The 17186-nt window shown below is 39.8% G+C and overlaps 2 protein-coding genes across 2 annotated transcripts; both read right to left on the bottom strand.

Moving 5' to 3' along the window:
• Nucleotides 1-74: 74 nt before the first annotated feature.
• Nucleotides 75-6110, bottom strand: LOC128359906 (extracellular calcium-sensing receptor-like). The gene is made up of 11 exons (XM_053320221.1): nucleotides 5845-6110; nucleotides 5382-5599; nucleotides 5138-5220; nucleotides 4547-4726; nucleotides 4251-4439; nucleotides 3632-4123; nucleotides 3242-3451; nucleotides 3006-3129; nucleotides 1344-1537; nucleotides 583-870; nucleotides 75-497 (listed from the first exon to the last, which is right to left on the bottom strand). The coding sequence occupies exons 1-11, from the start codon at nucleotides 6108-6110 to the stop codon at nucleotides 75-77; spliced, it is 2667 nt and encodes an 888-aa protein (XP_053176196.1).
• Nucleotides 6111-10772: 4662 nt separating this feature from the next.
• On the bottom strand, nucleotides 10773-14815 carry LOC128359905 (extracellular calcium-sensing receptor-like). The gene is made up of 12 exons (XM_053320220.1): nucleotides 14571-14815; nucleotides 14103-14313; nucleotides 13876-13959; nucleotides 13554-13733; nucleotides 13278-13466; nucleotides 12946-13154; nucleotides 12597-12795; nucleotides 12272-12481; nucleotides 12037-12160; nucleotides 11739-11932; nucleotides 11295-11576; nucleotides 10773-11195 (listed from the first exon to the last, which is right to left on the bottom strand). The coding sequence occupies exons 1-12, from the start codon at nucleotides 14813-14815 to the stop codon at nucleotides 10773-10775; spliced, it is 2550 nt and encodes an 849-aa protein (XP_053176195.1).
• Nucleotides 14816-17186: the final 2371 nt, after the last annotated feature.

Below are 17186 nucleotides of genomic sequence, written 5' to 3'. Positions count from 1 at the left end.
ACTATATGCACTTAATTAATATCACTCTCACTCACATCTACCAAGTCACAGTATGCGTTCTTAATTTATCAGTGCTACCTGGCCATCAAGTGTCTTTTAGTATTTTTCTCAGGCCTCAAAAGAATGATGAAACACTTTGGAGCAAAAATACAGAACAGTAAACCATAGCTAGAGGCCAGAATTGCAAAAATCTCCACAGCAACTGCATATTTCCCAGGGGAACTAACGTAAGCAGGGACAAATGCTACCCAGACAGCACAGAAGATCAGCATGCTGAAAGTGATCAGTTTAGCCTCATTGAAGTTATCGGGGAGCTTTCTTGCAAGAAAGGCCAAGATGAGGCAGGTGCAGGCAAGCAGCCCAATGTAACCCAGAACCAGAGAGAAACCCACCACAGAGATCATGGCACACTCCAGGGTGACCTTTAACCCTGGGACTGCCAAGTTCGGTTGAGGCACTGGGGGACTGAGGGATAGCCAAATGATACAGATGAAAATCTGGGTGAAAAAAGCATTGCACAATGTCAGGTGATTGTAACGTACTGTAATAATAATTTTATCATGAAAAAGGTGCATTTGCAACCCTGACCTGTACAGAGGTAAAGAGGCAGACACTTCCTCTCTGTTGGCCTGGACCAAACCACTTCATCAAGGCTTCGGCACCAGGCCGAGCTGAGCGGAAAGCTGCCAGAACCACTATGGTCTTAACTTGGAGGCAAGAAACACTAAGTACAAAACTGATCCCAAATGCTGCTTGCTGGAACCGACAAGACCAGAATGAAGGACGACCAATGAACACCAGTGAGCACAGGAAGCAGAGTTTCAGCGACAGAAGAAGCAGGAAGCTCAGTTCTGAATTGTTGGCTCGAACCTTAAATCAGAGAAAGGTTATTAAAACAGACAAACACATGAACAGTCAATGATTGATTAATTGATTGATTGATATTGACTGATATTTTAAACATTTTGTCCAGCCAAACTAGCAGGGTGGTTCAAAATATGACATTTACTCGATGGACTGGCACAAAATTTCACTCCATTGATTTAGAAAAATAATTTTGATGATCCTCTGACTTTTCTTCTATCACCACCATGAGTTTGACATTTGTGGTTTTGAGTGATATACTATATCTCGCCGCTATCAGTTTGGTGGATTGCCATGAAATTTGTAGCACTATCATTGGGTTAGGGTTAGGGTTAGGGTTAGCTGTAGAAGTTTAGATGTGATATTATACAGTAGGCAAGGCAATAATTTTGCCTTGAAGAAAGTAGAACAGTACATACATGTACCAACTAAAAACCAAGAATAATTTGTAGAAGGTGCAGATTTCTCTGGGTTATTACCACAGGTGTTTGACGATAGTAAAGAAAAACCGCAAATACAGCTGTTGTCACCATGGTACCAGACACAGCTACTGTCGTGAGAGTAATGCCCAATGTCTCATTAAAGGAAAGAAAGTCCAGCTGGCGAGGGATGCAGGCAGTTCGGTTAGCATTGGACCAGAACTCAGGGGGACAACGCTCACAGTGGGGGGAAGCTGAGAGATTGAGATAAACAAAAAAGCAAATTAGGAAGAAACACAAATTGGAAAAACGTAGATAAGCTTAAATCATTACACACAGTAGGAGTTACTGCATGTTGTGCTGCTATTGCAGTGCTGACTGAACTTTATGGGCCCTATTTTAACTATCTATACTGCATGGTGTGAAGTGCGTGGCGCAAGTGCCTTTGGGGCGTGTCCAAATCCACTTTTGCTATTTTAACAGCGGAAAAATGGTCACTGCGCCAGGCGCATGGTCTAAGAGGGATGGACTTAAGTCCCCTCATTAATCATAGGCGGGTTTTGGGCGTAACACGCAGTACAGATTCAGATTTAGTCTTCTTATTTTTTAATGTGTTATGTGTATGCCTAAAACTAAATATTTTTTTATTCTTTTAGGGTGACTATTTTAACATCAGTCCAGGGACAGCAGATGTAAAATAGCCTTTTTGCTAATTCTGGCATGTTTATTAATGTGCATTGTCCCTGATTTCTAAACCTTTAAATAAAATAAATAAATAAACTAAATCAGTCAGAGTGTCATTTCCCATTCCCTTCAATATCCATGCGCTGTCACCTTGGCGGATTGTTAGTGGTTTGATGTTGATGTGTTGCATGTTTGTGTGCTGCTGCACGCCCGTGTGTAACAGGCACAGTGTCTGCACGCTGCACACCCGCCTATCCAGGGGCATATTGGACTGATGATGATGACATATGCGCCAGTGACTGAAAAAAATGGAAAATGCCGCTGCGGACAGTCCTAACAACCTATGAAAGTCTGTAGCCTCTGAGATGCTGCACAGAGCGCAGTGCCATTACGCACTCACTGTTTATTAAATCAGCTGATGACACCAGGCTGCTGCACAACTCTACAATCATCAGACTGGTTGGTTATATCTCCATATTCTTCCTTTATATGAATTAAATGTGAGGTTAGCAGCTCATCAGCAACTTTCCTTTCAGCAAAAGTAAGTCATGTTATATTATTGAAACGATATAATAGCAATCCGCCAATGTGACAGCGCTCCTGGATATTAAAGGGAATGGGAGATGACACTCTGATTGGTTTACCGCTTGTTACGCCCAAAATACGCCTATGATTAATGAGCGGACTTAAGTGGATTTGGACACGCCCCAAAGGCACTTGCGCCACGCGCTTCACGCCATTTGCTGTAGATCGTTAAAATAGGGCCCTAGACCTTTTTTTTTTTTTGTCAGTAGCGCAATCGCTTTCCTCTACCTCAAAATAGCAACATGTCACCAATGCGCCTAACCACACCTCATTTTGAGACCAACACGCCCATAGGCGCACAGACTGGTGCAAGTGCATTTGCTATTTAGACAACGTGGGTGCAGGGCGAGAAAATAAGTGTGCCGGGGGAAACTAGCTAAGACACATGCGCCAAGCCGCCATCCGCTGTGCACCAACCGCAAGATGGGGCCCTATATGTTGCAGTTTCCTCACCTGATTTATTGCTTATCTCCCCTTCAGCGCACAGGATACAGTCAAAGCAGCAGACAGGTTCCCCTTTCCTGTTGGCCATTCGGGTACCGGGGGGACAGCTCTCACTGCATACGGAAGTGGGCACCTAAAACAACAAGTCAAACCATGTGCTCAAGTGCATCATATCTTGCGAATCTTATGTAAGTATTTAATTCAGTAGAAAGCATAGGCCTTAATCAGAATTCATTTTTAACCACCTGACTAGATCCTGTGCTCCACTGAATAACTGATTGGTTAAAGTGTAGATTAAACCCATCCACACGACCAATCAAAACTAGTTTGAGTAGCCCCTCAGGAGTAGTCTGCCAGTTGACAAGGTCATATTTTGCTGGAATGTCAGCCCCTTGGAAATAAAACATTTCCCCTTGTGGAGTGGTGAAGTTTACGTTTTCCAAGTGCTGCAGCAGCTGTGAGACCATCAAAATGTAGAAATTGTAAATACCTTGCTTAAAAGCAAATTTACAGTACCAGCACAAGAGTTTCTATGTGACAAATGGAACAGCTTAATGTCACCATCAAAAATATCAATTTTGATGTAAAAGTGTCAAATCTCATGGTTGTGTCGAAATAAACATAAATGTGTTTACCTCAATTGGTTTGATATGTTTGGGAAAGGAGCAGGTGGAACTGTTGTTTCTAAGAGGGTTGTCTGTGTTGGGGCATGAGAGAAGGCTGTGGAGAGCATGGGCTGCAGCATAAACGGCAAGGTAGACATTATATGTCACCCTTAGCTGGGAGATGTCAGTAAATAGATTATGCACCATCTCTAGGGACTCCAGTCCGCTGCAGAGTGGTAAAGAAGCCTTTTGAAGCAAACCATTCGCACGAGATGGAGATGAAGAGACATGTAAAGCCCCAGGACTGCACAGAAATTCCTTTTCCCAGAACTCTCTTAAGAACTCATCGTCAGGACGGCGAGATGGGTTCAAACTTCTGAGATAATTTCCAAATCCTGGTATAGCTGAACTTCGAATGGCCACACCAAGAACACCATTTGCCACTTTAGAGGTGGCAAGATTCTGGAGAAGATCACCACTAGTGCTCCAAGCTTCACTGGCCAGAAACTGTCTGTCAGTCACCTTGACAGAAAAAGGACACAATCAAGATAATTGTAAATAATAAAGATAAAGGTTTTATTTATTTCATTTTTTTAAGCACGGTCATTATTTACTAGATTTGATATACAATTGTATTTCAGGTACTCACATTTATTTTGGCCAATTGCAGAAAGAGTTCCCTCACGTCTGTGTACCAGCTAAAGATCAGAATCACCCTTGCAGTTGAGGCCTGAATTGTGAGTGCTGCTCGCCTGGCATCACTCACAATGTTTTCCCTTTGCAGAGTCTCTATAAATGCCAGACAAACCCCTGCTCCCTGAGTCTCCTCCTGAAAAACCTAATACAGTTGAACAATGAAAGTATAACATTTTCATTATTATGTAGTTTATTGTATTGATGCCATAACATTTCTTGTACTGCTAATGTGACAACTTTTGAAAACACCTTTATTGCCACATGGCCATAATCATTGTTTGCTATTACTGCTCCAATCCAGGTCCAGTTGAAACGTACAGCAAGCTGTGCCATGGCACGGGCTTGGTAAATGTCACTGGGGATGGTCCTGAAGAAGTTAGGAAATTGTCGCCTGTCACTTAGACAGGGGCAGCTAGACTGGTAGCTCATCTAAAAGAGAAAAAACGCATACAAATATAATTATTTTGAATTACAAATACAAATAAAGATTACTGTAATCTCATTTTGAACCAAGGTTTGTTTTATATAAGAATAATGTGTTGGCAGCAGTTTACAGTCAAGTTCATTGGAGTCAACTTTTTTCAACATGCCTCTAGAAAGTGGAAAATAAGGAGAAAACATAAATGGGCCACTATTTATGCATTAACATTCCTCAAATAGTGTTTCACAAAAAAAACAACCACAAAAAAACATAATTTAACAATATAAGTGAAGATTTTGATTTGGCTTTTAATATTGTAAATGGTTTTAATTCCTCCTGATCATTACATTTTTTATATATGTGAATTCAAAATATACGCCAATAAAACATTGGAGTTAAATATAACTCACTAAAGGTACAGAGAGTGGCCCCAGGGCTCTGGAGAGTATTTGAGCTGTTATGGATGAGGCACCACCAATGATCAAAGGAACAGGCCGATCACCTGATGACATTATAAGAAATAAATTAATTTGTTATAGGAAAATAGTTCCTGGTTCTGCTTTAAACACAACACCACAGTGTTTATGCTGTAAGCATTTCCTTCAGTTGTTATCAATGGAGAAAAGATACCCATCAGGTGAAGGTGAATGCAAGGTTTATTACCTCTCCTCTCTCTGATTTCTGGAGGGGCTGCTGAATTACAGCTGGTGCTGTCTCCACCAACTAGTGACAGTGCTGCCTGTGTAGCCCAAGGGTGTAGGGCACAGCTATCACGAATATGGTAGCCGAGGCTAATACCTGGTAGCAGGGTTGGGTTTTGATTGATTTCCTCCAACGCAAACACCATAGCATATATATACTGTAATGGAAGATGTTCTAAACTGAGACCAAAAGAGAGAAAGAATCAGAGAAACATCAGTCAAAATATTGTATTGATTGTGAAGGCACTAATCTACAATATGCTGCAAATAATATACATTTTTTTTGACAAGTAAAATGAACATGTGAACTAGTAGTTAGCAGCATATAGAATAGAGAATATACAGCTAATTATTTCTGTTTGTTAAATATACATATGCATGTGTTATACAGTAATCGCAGTAATCAACGCAGATCAGAGTTTTACCCAGTGCAAGATTTGTAGTGTGGCAGCTTAGTGAAGTCATGGTCTATTGCTGGAGTTTGGTAATGAAGATTAAAGAGCCCACCAATAACTACATTCCCATCCTGGAACAGACCCTGGTTATTTGGTGTACCCCACCGAGAACAAGTCAGTGTCTGAACCATCTGTAGTCCCACCCTGAGCCCCAGCTGTCTGCCCACAAGCCCCACAAGGAGCAGGGACAGGGCTGAAGAGGGCCACAGAGTGAAGAGCCAAGAGGACCAAGACATGGATGCAGAGATTCTGTGCACTTAAAATATGTGCAATATATTCAGTTAGATAACTGATTTCTCATTGGCAGAATATACATAAATCAGAGATACAATAAATCTAATAGCTCTAAACTGTTCCTGCAATAAAAAGTCAAATTAGATCTTTTTTTTAATGCAATAGGAGAAAGATAATATTGCAGCCATATGATATTCACCTGTAAAGCCAAAAAAATTTAATATCAAATTGTGTTTTACAACAGACACAACTTACTTTAAAAACTGACAGGGTAGCTACACTATGACATACCCCGCCTCCTGCTATGCACAACATAGATGTTGTTCTGGCTATTTATAACAGCTGTAAAGTCCATGGAGGAATGACAGTAAACAGATTGACACAAAATCCAAATCATGCTGAATGCAGGGTAAAACAAAAATACAACTCAACTCAAAAACTCAAACAATAATAGATTTATACAAGCCCTTAAGCTTTGTTTATAAAGCAGTACAGATTCTGATATAGTTACATGTGGACAGGGGATTTGTTTCTATACATTTCACAATCAGCAATGTGTGCATGCAGATGTGGTCCACACGTGAACACTAGAAAACAAGATGGCATGATTCAGCTGTCTCAAATAACAGCATATGAAACACTCCCTAATAGGAAAACGCTGCCCTATAGATTACTTACCACAGACTAGTCATAACTAGGCCCACACAGGGGCCAGGAACTAGACCTTGAGCCCCTGAGACAAAACATGCAATTCCATGGGCCTAGGACAACAAGTCAAACCATACTCCTATCAGCTCCCATTTGTGTCATAGAAACAGGGGTCCAATTACTGAGAACCTGGCCCATTCTGTGGCCAACTAGGGCTTCAAAGATGAGGTTCACTTCTTTCAAATGGGCCCTCAATGGCGTGGGTGAAGAACGGTGAAGGGAGGGAAGGGGAAGTGATAGCTTTTCTGTGCCAGTTGGTGTCCAAAAAGACTGAGGTCAGATGTAGCATCCTAGTCTGTGGAGCGGTTAATGGCTTTGCCAAAGCACGTCCACCCTGACCGGAGCTTGAGCATCAAATTTGCATCTTGCCCCAACATGGCAGATGGCAACACAGGCAACCTATCATCTCCCCTCGCACCTATGATTGAGACAGCAAGACTGAGACACCTCACCATCCGAAAGAAGGTCATGGCCTTATATGCTGTTTCATCAGTTCAGTTAGAAGCAAAAAAAAAAAAAATTGCCTCAGATACTAGGTCTTAGCTTATCAAGCCTTTAACACGAGCTATCGCTCATACAAGACTAGAATAGGCCTGTGTTAGTCCTTGGATTGTCACAGTCATGGTGACATCCATCAACCTCTGCCAGACAGACTTGGAGGGGGACACCAAGTCTCCCAAGGTCTGATCCTTAGAAGGCATTTGTCAACAACCTCCTCTCTTGAACACATAGCCGTCTTCATTCATCTGACAAGCTATGGGCTTCAGATGGTTTAACAAATTGTTTTAAGCACCACTGAAACATTTGGCAATATAATATCTCACACTTGAAAGAGATTATTGGCCTCAACATCCCCTTCTCCCTTCAGCTTAGGCAAAGATCATTCTAATGAACTGGAAGAAAAGCCTCCATTTTAGTTACTTCCAGGTTCATATTACTGAATGACCATGTTTTATATGAACATATAACTGTGACTATGGACGATTGCAATGAACAAGTCCGGACACAATCTCTGACTTGTTGCACATCATGCAGGACAAATACAGCTACAGATTCCTTCATTCATTGGTATTATGTACTTCTTTGGTACTTCCTTTGTACTATTCTTTTCTTGTTTCACATACATGATGCAACAATGCAAAACTGCATAAACTGGATCCTTATTTCCAATATACAACATACAAAACAAATACTGATATCTTTGTAAATTTTTATAAATCTCATTATAACTCTCTTTGTATTTATTCTATGTTAATCTAAGTGACCACACTAAGGTGCAATCATTGCCATCTCAAAGGACTAAGTTGCATCACACTTAATTCTGGGTGGTTAAAGAGAGGAGGTGCTGATGAGCCACAGGTGTACAATTTCCTTACCTCATCATTTCACAAGCAATTATATCCCATTATACAGAGAGAGGTGGCACAGGGGAAATGAGAGGCTGTGTGCAAGTTTGTATTTTGTTTTCTAGGTTTTGCAAATCATTGCTACCATACTGCCATAATAAAAAATAGACATACAGTAGATAAATGATTATACTATAGTTGCTATATGCATATTTTGGTACAGGCTGAGTGTTATGGTCACTCAAACAACGGACCGATGTGAGGTCAATGTCATTCAATAAAAATGTTGAAAGTGTCATTGTATTGTTTGTGGTCAGGAAACATGATTTGAAGCATGATGATTTTATGGCAGCTAATTAAGATAAAATGCATTCGTCTTGTCGGGTTTGTTTAATGCTTTTATACTAAGATGAATGGACAGAATAAATGGACAGAAACCTGTTCATGATTAAGCAGGCAGCTCTTCAGACCCCTCTGCATCGGCAGTGGATCAGCAAAGGCCACACTCACTTTCAAACAGACTTTTAGTCAAAGGCTAACCTCAATACACTCTGACTGGCATGAAACACGAGTGAAATAGACCAACAACTCTTCCCTAATGGGAATAGGTGTAAGATCAGTGTAAAAGTGACTTGCATGGATACAACCTATTAACACTAGTCCTTTTAACCCCCTAAAGCCAGGTGAATCATATTTGATACATGAGTTTTAGAGACCTCTAAATCATCAGTGTGATCTTTTTTTCCCCCTGAAAAACCTGATGTATACAATCAGATACATTTAGTGCACAGATAAACCAATGCAATGTTGAATTAGTAAATATTTTGTAGCTGTTGAAGATGTGTGTATCAAATTAGATACAGCAGGTATAGAAGGTCATTCATCTGTAAAATAGTAAGTAAATAGTAAGTACATTTTCATTTTATTGCATTTCATGCATTATGTATTATTATCATGCATAAAATTTTGAAGGTGGTGATAATGGCATTTATCCAGGACCTTAAAATTGTTGTATTCAATATGTTTTTGTGTGTTTAAAAAAACATGCTATGAAAAGAGGTTGTATCTGTTAGTGACATGCTGTTTATAAGTGGCACATGCCAATATAACAACAGTGACATATCATAGCAAAACTAAAACACCCTCTCCACCACTGTTCCCATCCCACTCCTGTAATTCGCAATGACCCCCATGGTCTTTGAGACATTCAGGGAGAGGCAGCTGTCCTAGCATCATTGTTTCAGGATGGTCACCTCCTCCTTGTAGGCTGTCCCATTGCTGTGGGAGATCAACCCCACAACTGCTGTGTGATCCACAAACTTTAGATGGTGTTTGTAGCCTTTGTCACCAGTTGTGGGTGTAGAGGGGATACAGGAGGGGGGTGAGGACAGTGGAGAAGTCCAGGATCCAATCACACAGTGCTGTGTTCATGCACACTTTCTGTTGTTTGGTGATAGGGATGGTGGTCCAGTTGGGACAGTCCAGAGGCAGAGGGACAAGTTAAATATGTCCTTGAATACCTGCACTGCTGGTAGGTGGTAGGATGTGTCCAGAAATACCATTTGGTTCAGCTGCTTTACATTGGTTGATCTGCATGAACAGCTGTTAAATATATTTTATAAAAATATTTTTATTTACATTTTTTTTTCATCATACATTCTTTGAAGTCCTCTGTCCCCTGTCTCCTGTGTAATTCCTATAATACCACTTTTTCCACATTTTCTTTTACTTGACTACATGATACACAATCAGTTACAGTTGCCTGTTTACAAATTGTTTAATGTAAAAACAGGGTCATTTCAATGCATCTTCACAGAAATTGATGTCCTGTGTAGTGAATCTCCAGTACTAGTTACTATACAGTAATCATAGTGAAGTACTGCAAATTACTATTAAAGCAAACACATGAATTGGCAGTTGTGTAAAGATGTTGCACAGCAGCTAAACACAGATTTAAGATGTCTGTTTAGTCCAACAAGGAAGAACCTCGTTGAGAAATGCAGAAAGACGTATTATCATTAAATGGTACAATATGGCCATCTAGTGGTCATTATTTGGAACGTGCAGTTTATGAAAAACAGTGTTCATGCTGTCAGCCTCTGTAATCACCATCAAACAAAATTATGTTTTTGCTCCCATAAAACTGGAGGATCACCTTTTGATATCAGGAACGATATTTAATTTTAATGTTTACACTGGATGAGAAACAGTCACACAGCAAAACAGAACAATCAAGCAGATTATTACAAAATAAATCAGTCGGACTTGTAGTTAGCAGCACTTGATTGAAATGTGTATTTTAATTCAATGGTTGATTAGTAACATCATATTTGCATTTAATAACATCTAAAACAGCAGAAATGTTCATAGTAAATATGTTACCAATTAAAGCCACAACTACAATATGTGTCACTGAGACATTTTTAACTTAAAACTGCTAAGAACATTAACAATTTGCCTTAATTGGATGAGAGGAATTAATAGATCAATAAACACATGTGCCTGTCTGCGGCAAGTTAAATCTTGTGCTATTGTCCACATAATGGCTAAATAGGAGGGCTAGACAAATATCATGAAGAGTTATCTAACATACATTCAAACCAGAAACTACTATCTTGCCATCAGGTGTTTTTTAGTGTTTTTCTCAGGCCTCAAAAGAATGATGAAACATTTGGGGGCAAAAATACAGAACAATAATCCATAGCTTGAGGCCAGGATTGCAAAAATCTCCACAGCGACTACATATTTCCCAGGAGAACTAACATAAGCAGGGACAAATGCCACCCAGACAGCACAGAAGATCAGCATGCTGAAAGTGATCAGTTTGGCCTCATTAAAGTTATCAGGGAGTTTCCTTGCAAGAAAGGCCAAGATGAGGCTGGTGCAGGCAAGCAGCCCAATGTAACCCAGAACCACAGAGAAGCCCACCACAGAGGTCATGGCACACTCCAGGGTGACCTTTGACCCTTGAAAACCCAGATCATGTTGGGGCACAGGGGGACTGAGGGACAGCCATATGACACAGATGATAACCTTTATGAAAAAATTATTCCAATATTATTTAATATCAAGTGTAGTTATTGATATATGTCACAAAATGTAATACTGTAATACGTAAAACAATATTCACACCTGTATACAGGTGAAGAGGAAGACACTTCCTCTCTGTTGGCCTGGACCAAACCACTTCATCAAGGCTTCAGCACCAGGTCGAGCTGAGCGGAAAACAGCCAGAACCACTATGGTTTTGACCAGGAGGCAAGAAACACAAAGTACAAAGCTGATCCCAAATGCTGCTTGCTGGAACCGACAAGACCAGACTGATGGACGACCAATGAACACCAGTGAGCACAGGAAGCAGAGTTTCAGCGACAGAAGAAGCAGGAAGCTCAGTTCTGAATTGTTGGCTCGTACCTTGAGGCAAATCAGATTAACAGGCAAAGATGTGGGCGCATAAGCAATACAACAATTTGTTTTTCCATTTTCCAAGAAAAAATTATGGAAAAAAGAAATGTGAAAAAGATGTGAATGCTGAAGGCATCCAAAAAGCTCTGTCACGTTACTCTGGGTTATTACCATGGGTGTTTGACGGTATGAAAGAAAAACCACAAAGACAGCTGTTGTCAAGATGGCACCAGACACAGCTGCTGTAGTCAGAGTAATGCCCAAGGTCTCATTAAAGGAAAGAAAGTCCAGCTGGCGAAGGATGCAAGCAGTTTGGTTAGCATTGGACCAAAACTCTGATGGACAACGCTCACAGTGAAGGGAACCTAGGAGAGGAAAACAGAGGAGGGAGAGAAGGAAAATAAAACAGAAAGGTGAAAATTCATGTTTCAAACATGTTTTTAAAATTCTTTTAACATAATCTCCTTACCCGTTTTATTACTAATCTCTCCTTCAGCACATGGGATACAATCAAAGCAGCAGACAGGTTCCCCTTTCCTGTTGGCCTTTCGGGTACCTGGGGGGCAGCTCTCACTGCACACTGAAATTGGCACCTAGACAAAAAGCCAAATCATATCATCAAGTGAATCCTGTGAATTGACAACACCATTTATTACAACTGCAAATATGTAATTAGCCTTAACACAATATGTCGATCTGACAACCTGATTGGATCCTGTGCTCCACTGAATAGCTGACTCATTAAGGTGCAGATCAAACTCATCCACACGACCAATCAAAACCAGTTTTAATGGCCCCTCAGGAGTTGTCTGCCAGTTGACCAGGTCATACATGGCTGGAATGTCAGCCCCTTGGAAATAAAACATTTCTCCCTGTGGAGTGGTGACGTTCACTTTGTTCAAGTGCTGTAACAGCTGTGAAATCATGAAAAGTTGAAGAAATTTTTAAAGAAAAAAAACAGCATTTGAAAATGTAATTTTCAATCTTCACAAACATCTAGAGCTATCAGTCAGACATAACCATATTTACCTCTATGGGTGTGACATGTTTTGGAGAGGAGCAGGTGGAGCTGTTGCTTCTATGAGGGTTATCTCTGTTGGGGCAGGAAAGAAGGCTGTGAAGGGCGTGGGCCGCTGCATAAACAGCAAGGTAGACATTATATGCCACTCTTAACTGGGAGGTGTCAGTAAAGACATGCTGCATGCCCTCCAGGGACTCTGTCCCATTGCAGGTTGGTAGTGAGTCTTTCTGAAGGGACCTCTTTTCAAGGGATGAAGAAGAAACATTTGATGGATAGTCAAACCTTGTTTTCAGTGATGAAGAAGAATATGAGGAGGAAGGTGTTGCATGTGACTGTGTAGCTCCAGGGCTGCATGAAAACTCTTTTTCCCAAAAATATCTTAAGAATTCATCGTTGGGACGATGATTTGGGTGCAAAGTTTTGAGATAATTTTCAAATCCAGGTATAGTCGAACTTCGAATGGCCACACCAAGAACTCCATTTGCCACCTCAGAAATGGTAAGATCTTGGAGAAGATCACTGCTGGTGCTCCAAGCCTCACTGGCCAGAAACCGTCTGTCAGTCACCTATAGTAAGAGGACACTGAAATAAATTACAGAAAAACAGCTGGCATTTTCTTGTTACATAATACATGGATTTGTTTGATGATGAACCCTTTGTCTATACAAATGTCCATGCCAGTTACTCACGTTTCTCTTGGCCAGTTCAAGAAATAGTTTCTTTACATCCGTATACCAGCAAAAAATCAGAATCACCCTTGCAGTCGAAGCTTGAATTGTGTTTGCTGCATGTCTGGCATCACGTTCAATAGTTTCTCTGTGGACAGTCTCTATGAAATCCAAACACACCCCTTTCCCTCGAATCTCTTCCTGAAATGTCTGAAATATAGAGTTTGTTCCATATTTTAAGAAGGTAGATGAGAGACTTTTTCCAGGAAATTTACAACATAACAACAAAAAGCAGACCTGTATTGCCCCTTGACCATAATCATTGTTTACTATAACTGCCCCAATCCAAGTCCAGTTGAAGCGTATAGCCAGTCGTGCAATGGCTCTGGCTTGGTAAGTATCACTGGGGATTGTTCTGAAGAAGTTAGGAAACTTGAGCCTGTCACTAAGACAGGGGCAGCTTGCCAAGTAACTTATCTGAGGGGAACACACAAAACTGTTAGTTTGACACTGCTCTTCCTTTATGCATACTTTTTAATGAAAATGTTGTCAATGTCTTACTGTAAACTGTATAAAAAAGGTTAATCAAAGTTTTATTTCGTGGGGTAGTGAAACTCACAATAGGTACAGAGAGAGGCCCCAGGATCCTTGACTGTATTATGGCTGTTGAGGATGTGGAAGCGCCAATGAGCAACGGAACAGGCTGACCACCTGATGATAATGTGTTAAATAATGACAATGTTTTATACCTCAATCATCTCAGTTGTTGTTTGTACAAAGCAGATTTTAAATGTATACTAATTCATAACTAGTCATACCTGTTGTTTCTCCAAGTTGTTCATGAGCTGCAGATTGAGATATAGAGGCTGTTAAATTGCAGCTGTTTGTGTCTCCTCCAACCAGTGACAGTGCAGCTTGCATAGCCCAGGGGTATCGGCTACAGCTATCAAGTATACGGTAGCCCAGCTTCACTCCTGGTAGCAGGGTGGTGTTACGGTTGATTTCATCCACCGCAAACGTCATAGCATACATATATTTTAATGTCTCTAGATCTAAACTGAGATCACAGGAGATGGAAGAAATTAACTACAATATCAATCAGTGAAAGATAAAAAATAGACATGGACAGGATTTTAAATTCAACATGTATTATTAGTGCTAACATTACATGACTTTCTACCTCATCATTATATAGATTCCAAAGAGTCAAAAAATAAATCTGTATTTTTTAAAAATACAGACAATCTGCTGTCATAATATGAACAAAATAACCACCAAACATACTGTAACAATACAAGTTGTGATCAGGTTTACCCAGTGCAAGGTTTATACTGTGGCAGTCTGGTGAAGCCCTGCTCTATGGCTGAGGGTATGTAAAACAGACTGAGGAGGCCACCGATAATCACATCTCCATCCTGGGAGAGGCCCTTGTTGCTCGGTGTACCCCACGGAGAACACAGTATCGCCTTTACCACCTGCAGCCCTGTCTGTCTGCCCAGCACATTGAGAAGCAGCAGCAAGGGAACCCACTGAGTGAGGAGCCAGTGAAACCAAGACATGGATGCAGTTGTTCTGGACATTTAACACATAAACACATTACTATTAACTCAATGTTAGAATATGCATGGACCAACAGTGCAACAAATTCAGTTTGTGTAAAATATAATTCACATCAAACCTCCCAATGGGGTGCAATAAGTTCAGAGAAAATTATGCAGTACCTCATAGACAACATTCAACAGTTCCTGTTACCAAAGACAAAAGTTCCATTAAAGTGCTAAATGTAAGATCATAGTCTCAAGTCAGCATCCTGCAGAGAGAAAATTCATTAAACAGAATCATGATTCACCTAAGCTCAAATCACGTTAAATTGTTACATCTGGTCAGTATCTTGACTATAACATACACCTAACTATGCTCAAGTGACGTGTTGATGTGAGTATTTATAATAGTTGTAAAGCCTTTGAGTAGGAAGAAAAACTGATGACACAAGCACACTACCTGAAATTATTCCTCTCTAGAGTGATGGTGGAAAAACAACACAATGCTAGCAGGTGATTAGCATGTAGGAAGTTAGCAGTGATGTGTGTGTATGTGTTTGCAGTATGCTTCCTATGAATTCAATAATATTTCACTAATTCAAATGACCCAAGATCACTTAAAATAAGCAAGTGAGGCGTTTTGGTAAGCTTCTTAACTCTACATTGTAAAAGCAAATAGTATACCATAGTAGAAATAATGTGGTACATTTTTTAGATTTGAACCAAAATGTTGAATTTACTATCATTGGTTAATTAGTGTGATAATAAAGGTACTAGCTCCAATACTATTATTTTGATGAACTTACTCAGAGTCTAAGTTGTCACTTGAAATGATGATAATATTTTCTTTGTTTAGGCTGGAGATGGAGCTGGTGACTTGGCTGGAAGGAATAGGGCCCAACTCTGAATTTCCCACACTTTGAATTTCAAAGAGCAGTCATTCTGGAGGGATGATTCATGTTAAATAATGTGTGAAATCTGCCAAAAGTCCTATGTGTCTTATTTGGCTTATTCTATGTTCTGAACTTGGACTATCCAAAGTGTGTTGGTTGAGTGTGATAGTGCTGACTTTAGTGTGATAGTACCTGCTGTTAAAAACAAATGTTGTACTTTAATTTGAAAACTGAACGTTACAATTCTAATGTTGTGAGGTATTACACACAATCTACACCACTGATTGAAGTTATTATTGTTTTTAAATTGTTGTTGACTAATCCCGTTGTCTTACTGCACTGCCTACTGCAGTCCACAAGCAGATAAAGAGACATGTATATACAGTATTTATATGCACAAAGATGCAAACTTGTTGCTGTCGCCAAATTGGGTCTCATTAAATTAAATTAAAGAGTACAGTCTAGACCTGCTCCATGTGAAAACTGCCTTGAGATAACTTCTGTTGTAATTTGGTGCTATATGGAATTGAACAACAAAGTTAATTAAGTTGAAGGTATGGTGTAATGCCACATACAAGAATCTTTGACAATTTTTACTAAGCTGTATTGTCTCTGATACTTCTGAGGATTCATGTATTTTGATTGAGCCATGAAACTTTTTTTTTTTTCTTAATATTTTTTCGGCAAAGGACTTCCGGCTAGGATTTGAACCGGGGCCAGCTGTGTATGTGGCATGCGCTCTAACCACTCAACCACCTGCGTGCCCTGTGCCATGAAACTTAACAAAATGTGACAGTTTAGCCCAGAACTAGTATGGGGAATTTAATACCCAGAGCAACAGGTGTGCTATTATTTGTCAGCTCTATTATAGTAATTTCATGAGCAATTACCTCCCATTATGCATAAGGTGGCATATGGGGAAAGAGGAGGCCATGTTTGTGACTTTCAATAAATATGTTGTAATGTTACATTGTTGCTATGTAACATTTTGAGTACAACAACAAATGAACATAGAATTTGATGAAATCAAATATTTCAATATTTTATTGCATTGGTAAGTAAATGCTCACACTTTGATGAGCAACAATAGAAAGAAACAAGAATGGACACTGAAACAATAAAAAAAACATGCAGCTTTGCCACTCTCCCTTCTTTACCAGGTATGGATGTCTCTCTGTTTTTTTCATTAAGTTATACAAAATACAAAATATATCACAATTATAATAATAATATAATAATAAAATAAAAAAACAACCAGAACAAACCAATCTAGGAACCCATTTAGAGAGAACCAAAGTTCCCAAGTACATTAACACATTAAGCAGAATATAGACAATACACTGCCAGACTAGAAAGACCACCCACTACTGAATAGTGGACATTTCATACAGGGAATTAATGCTGTCAGATCCATTATATGTTTGATTACATTTGATGTTTCGCCTACAGACTGTATCCTTTTCTAGAAGTAACCCAGAATAAGATTTATTTGACTG

This window comes from Scomber japonicus, chromosome 6 (assembly GCF_027409825.1).
Source record: "Scomber japonicus isolate fScoJap1 chromosome 6, fScoJap1.pri, whole genome shotgun sequence".
NCBI lineage: Eukaryota > Metazoa > Chordata > Actinopteri > Scombriformes > Scombridae > Scomber > Scomber japonicus.
Note: the sequence above shows the minus strand (reverse complement) of the source record. Positions and strands in the feature narration are given on the sequence as shown.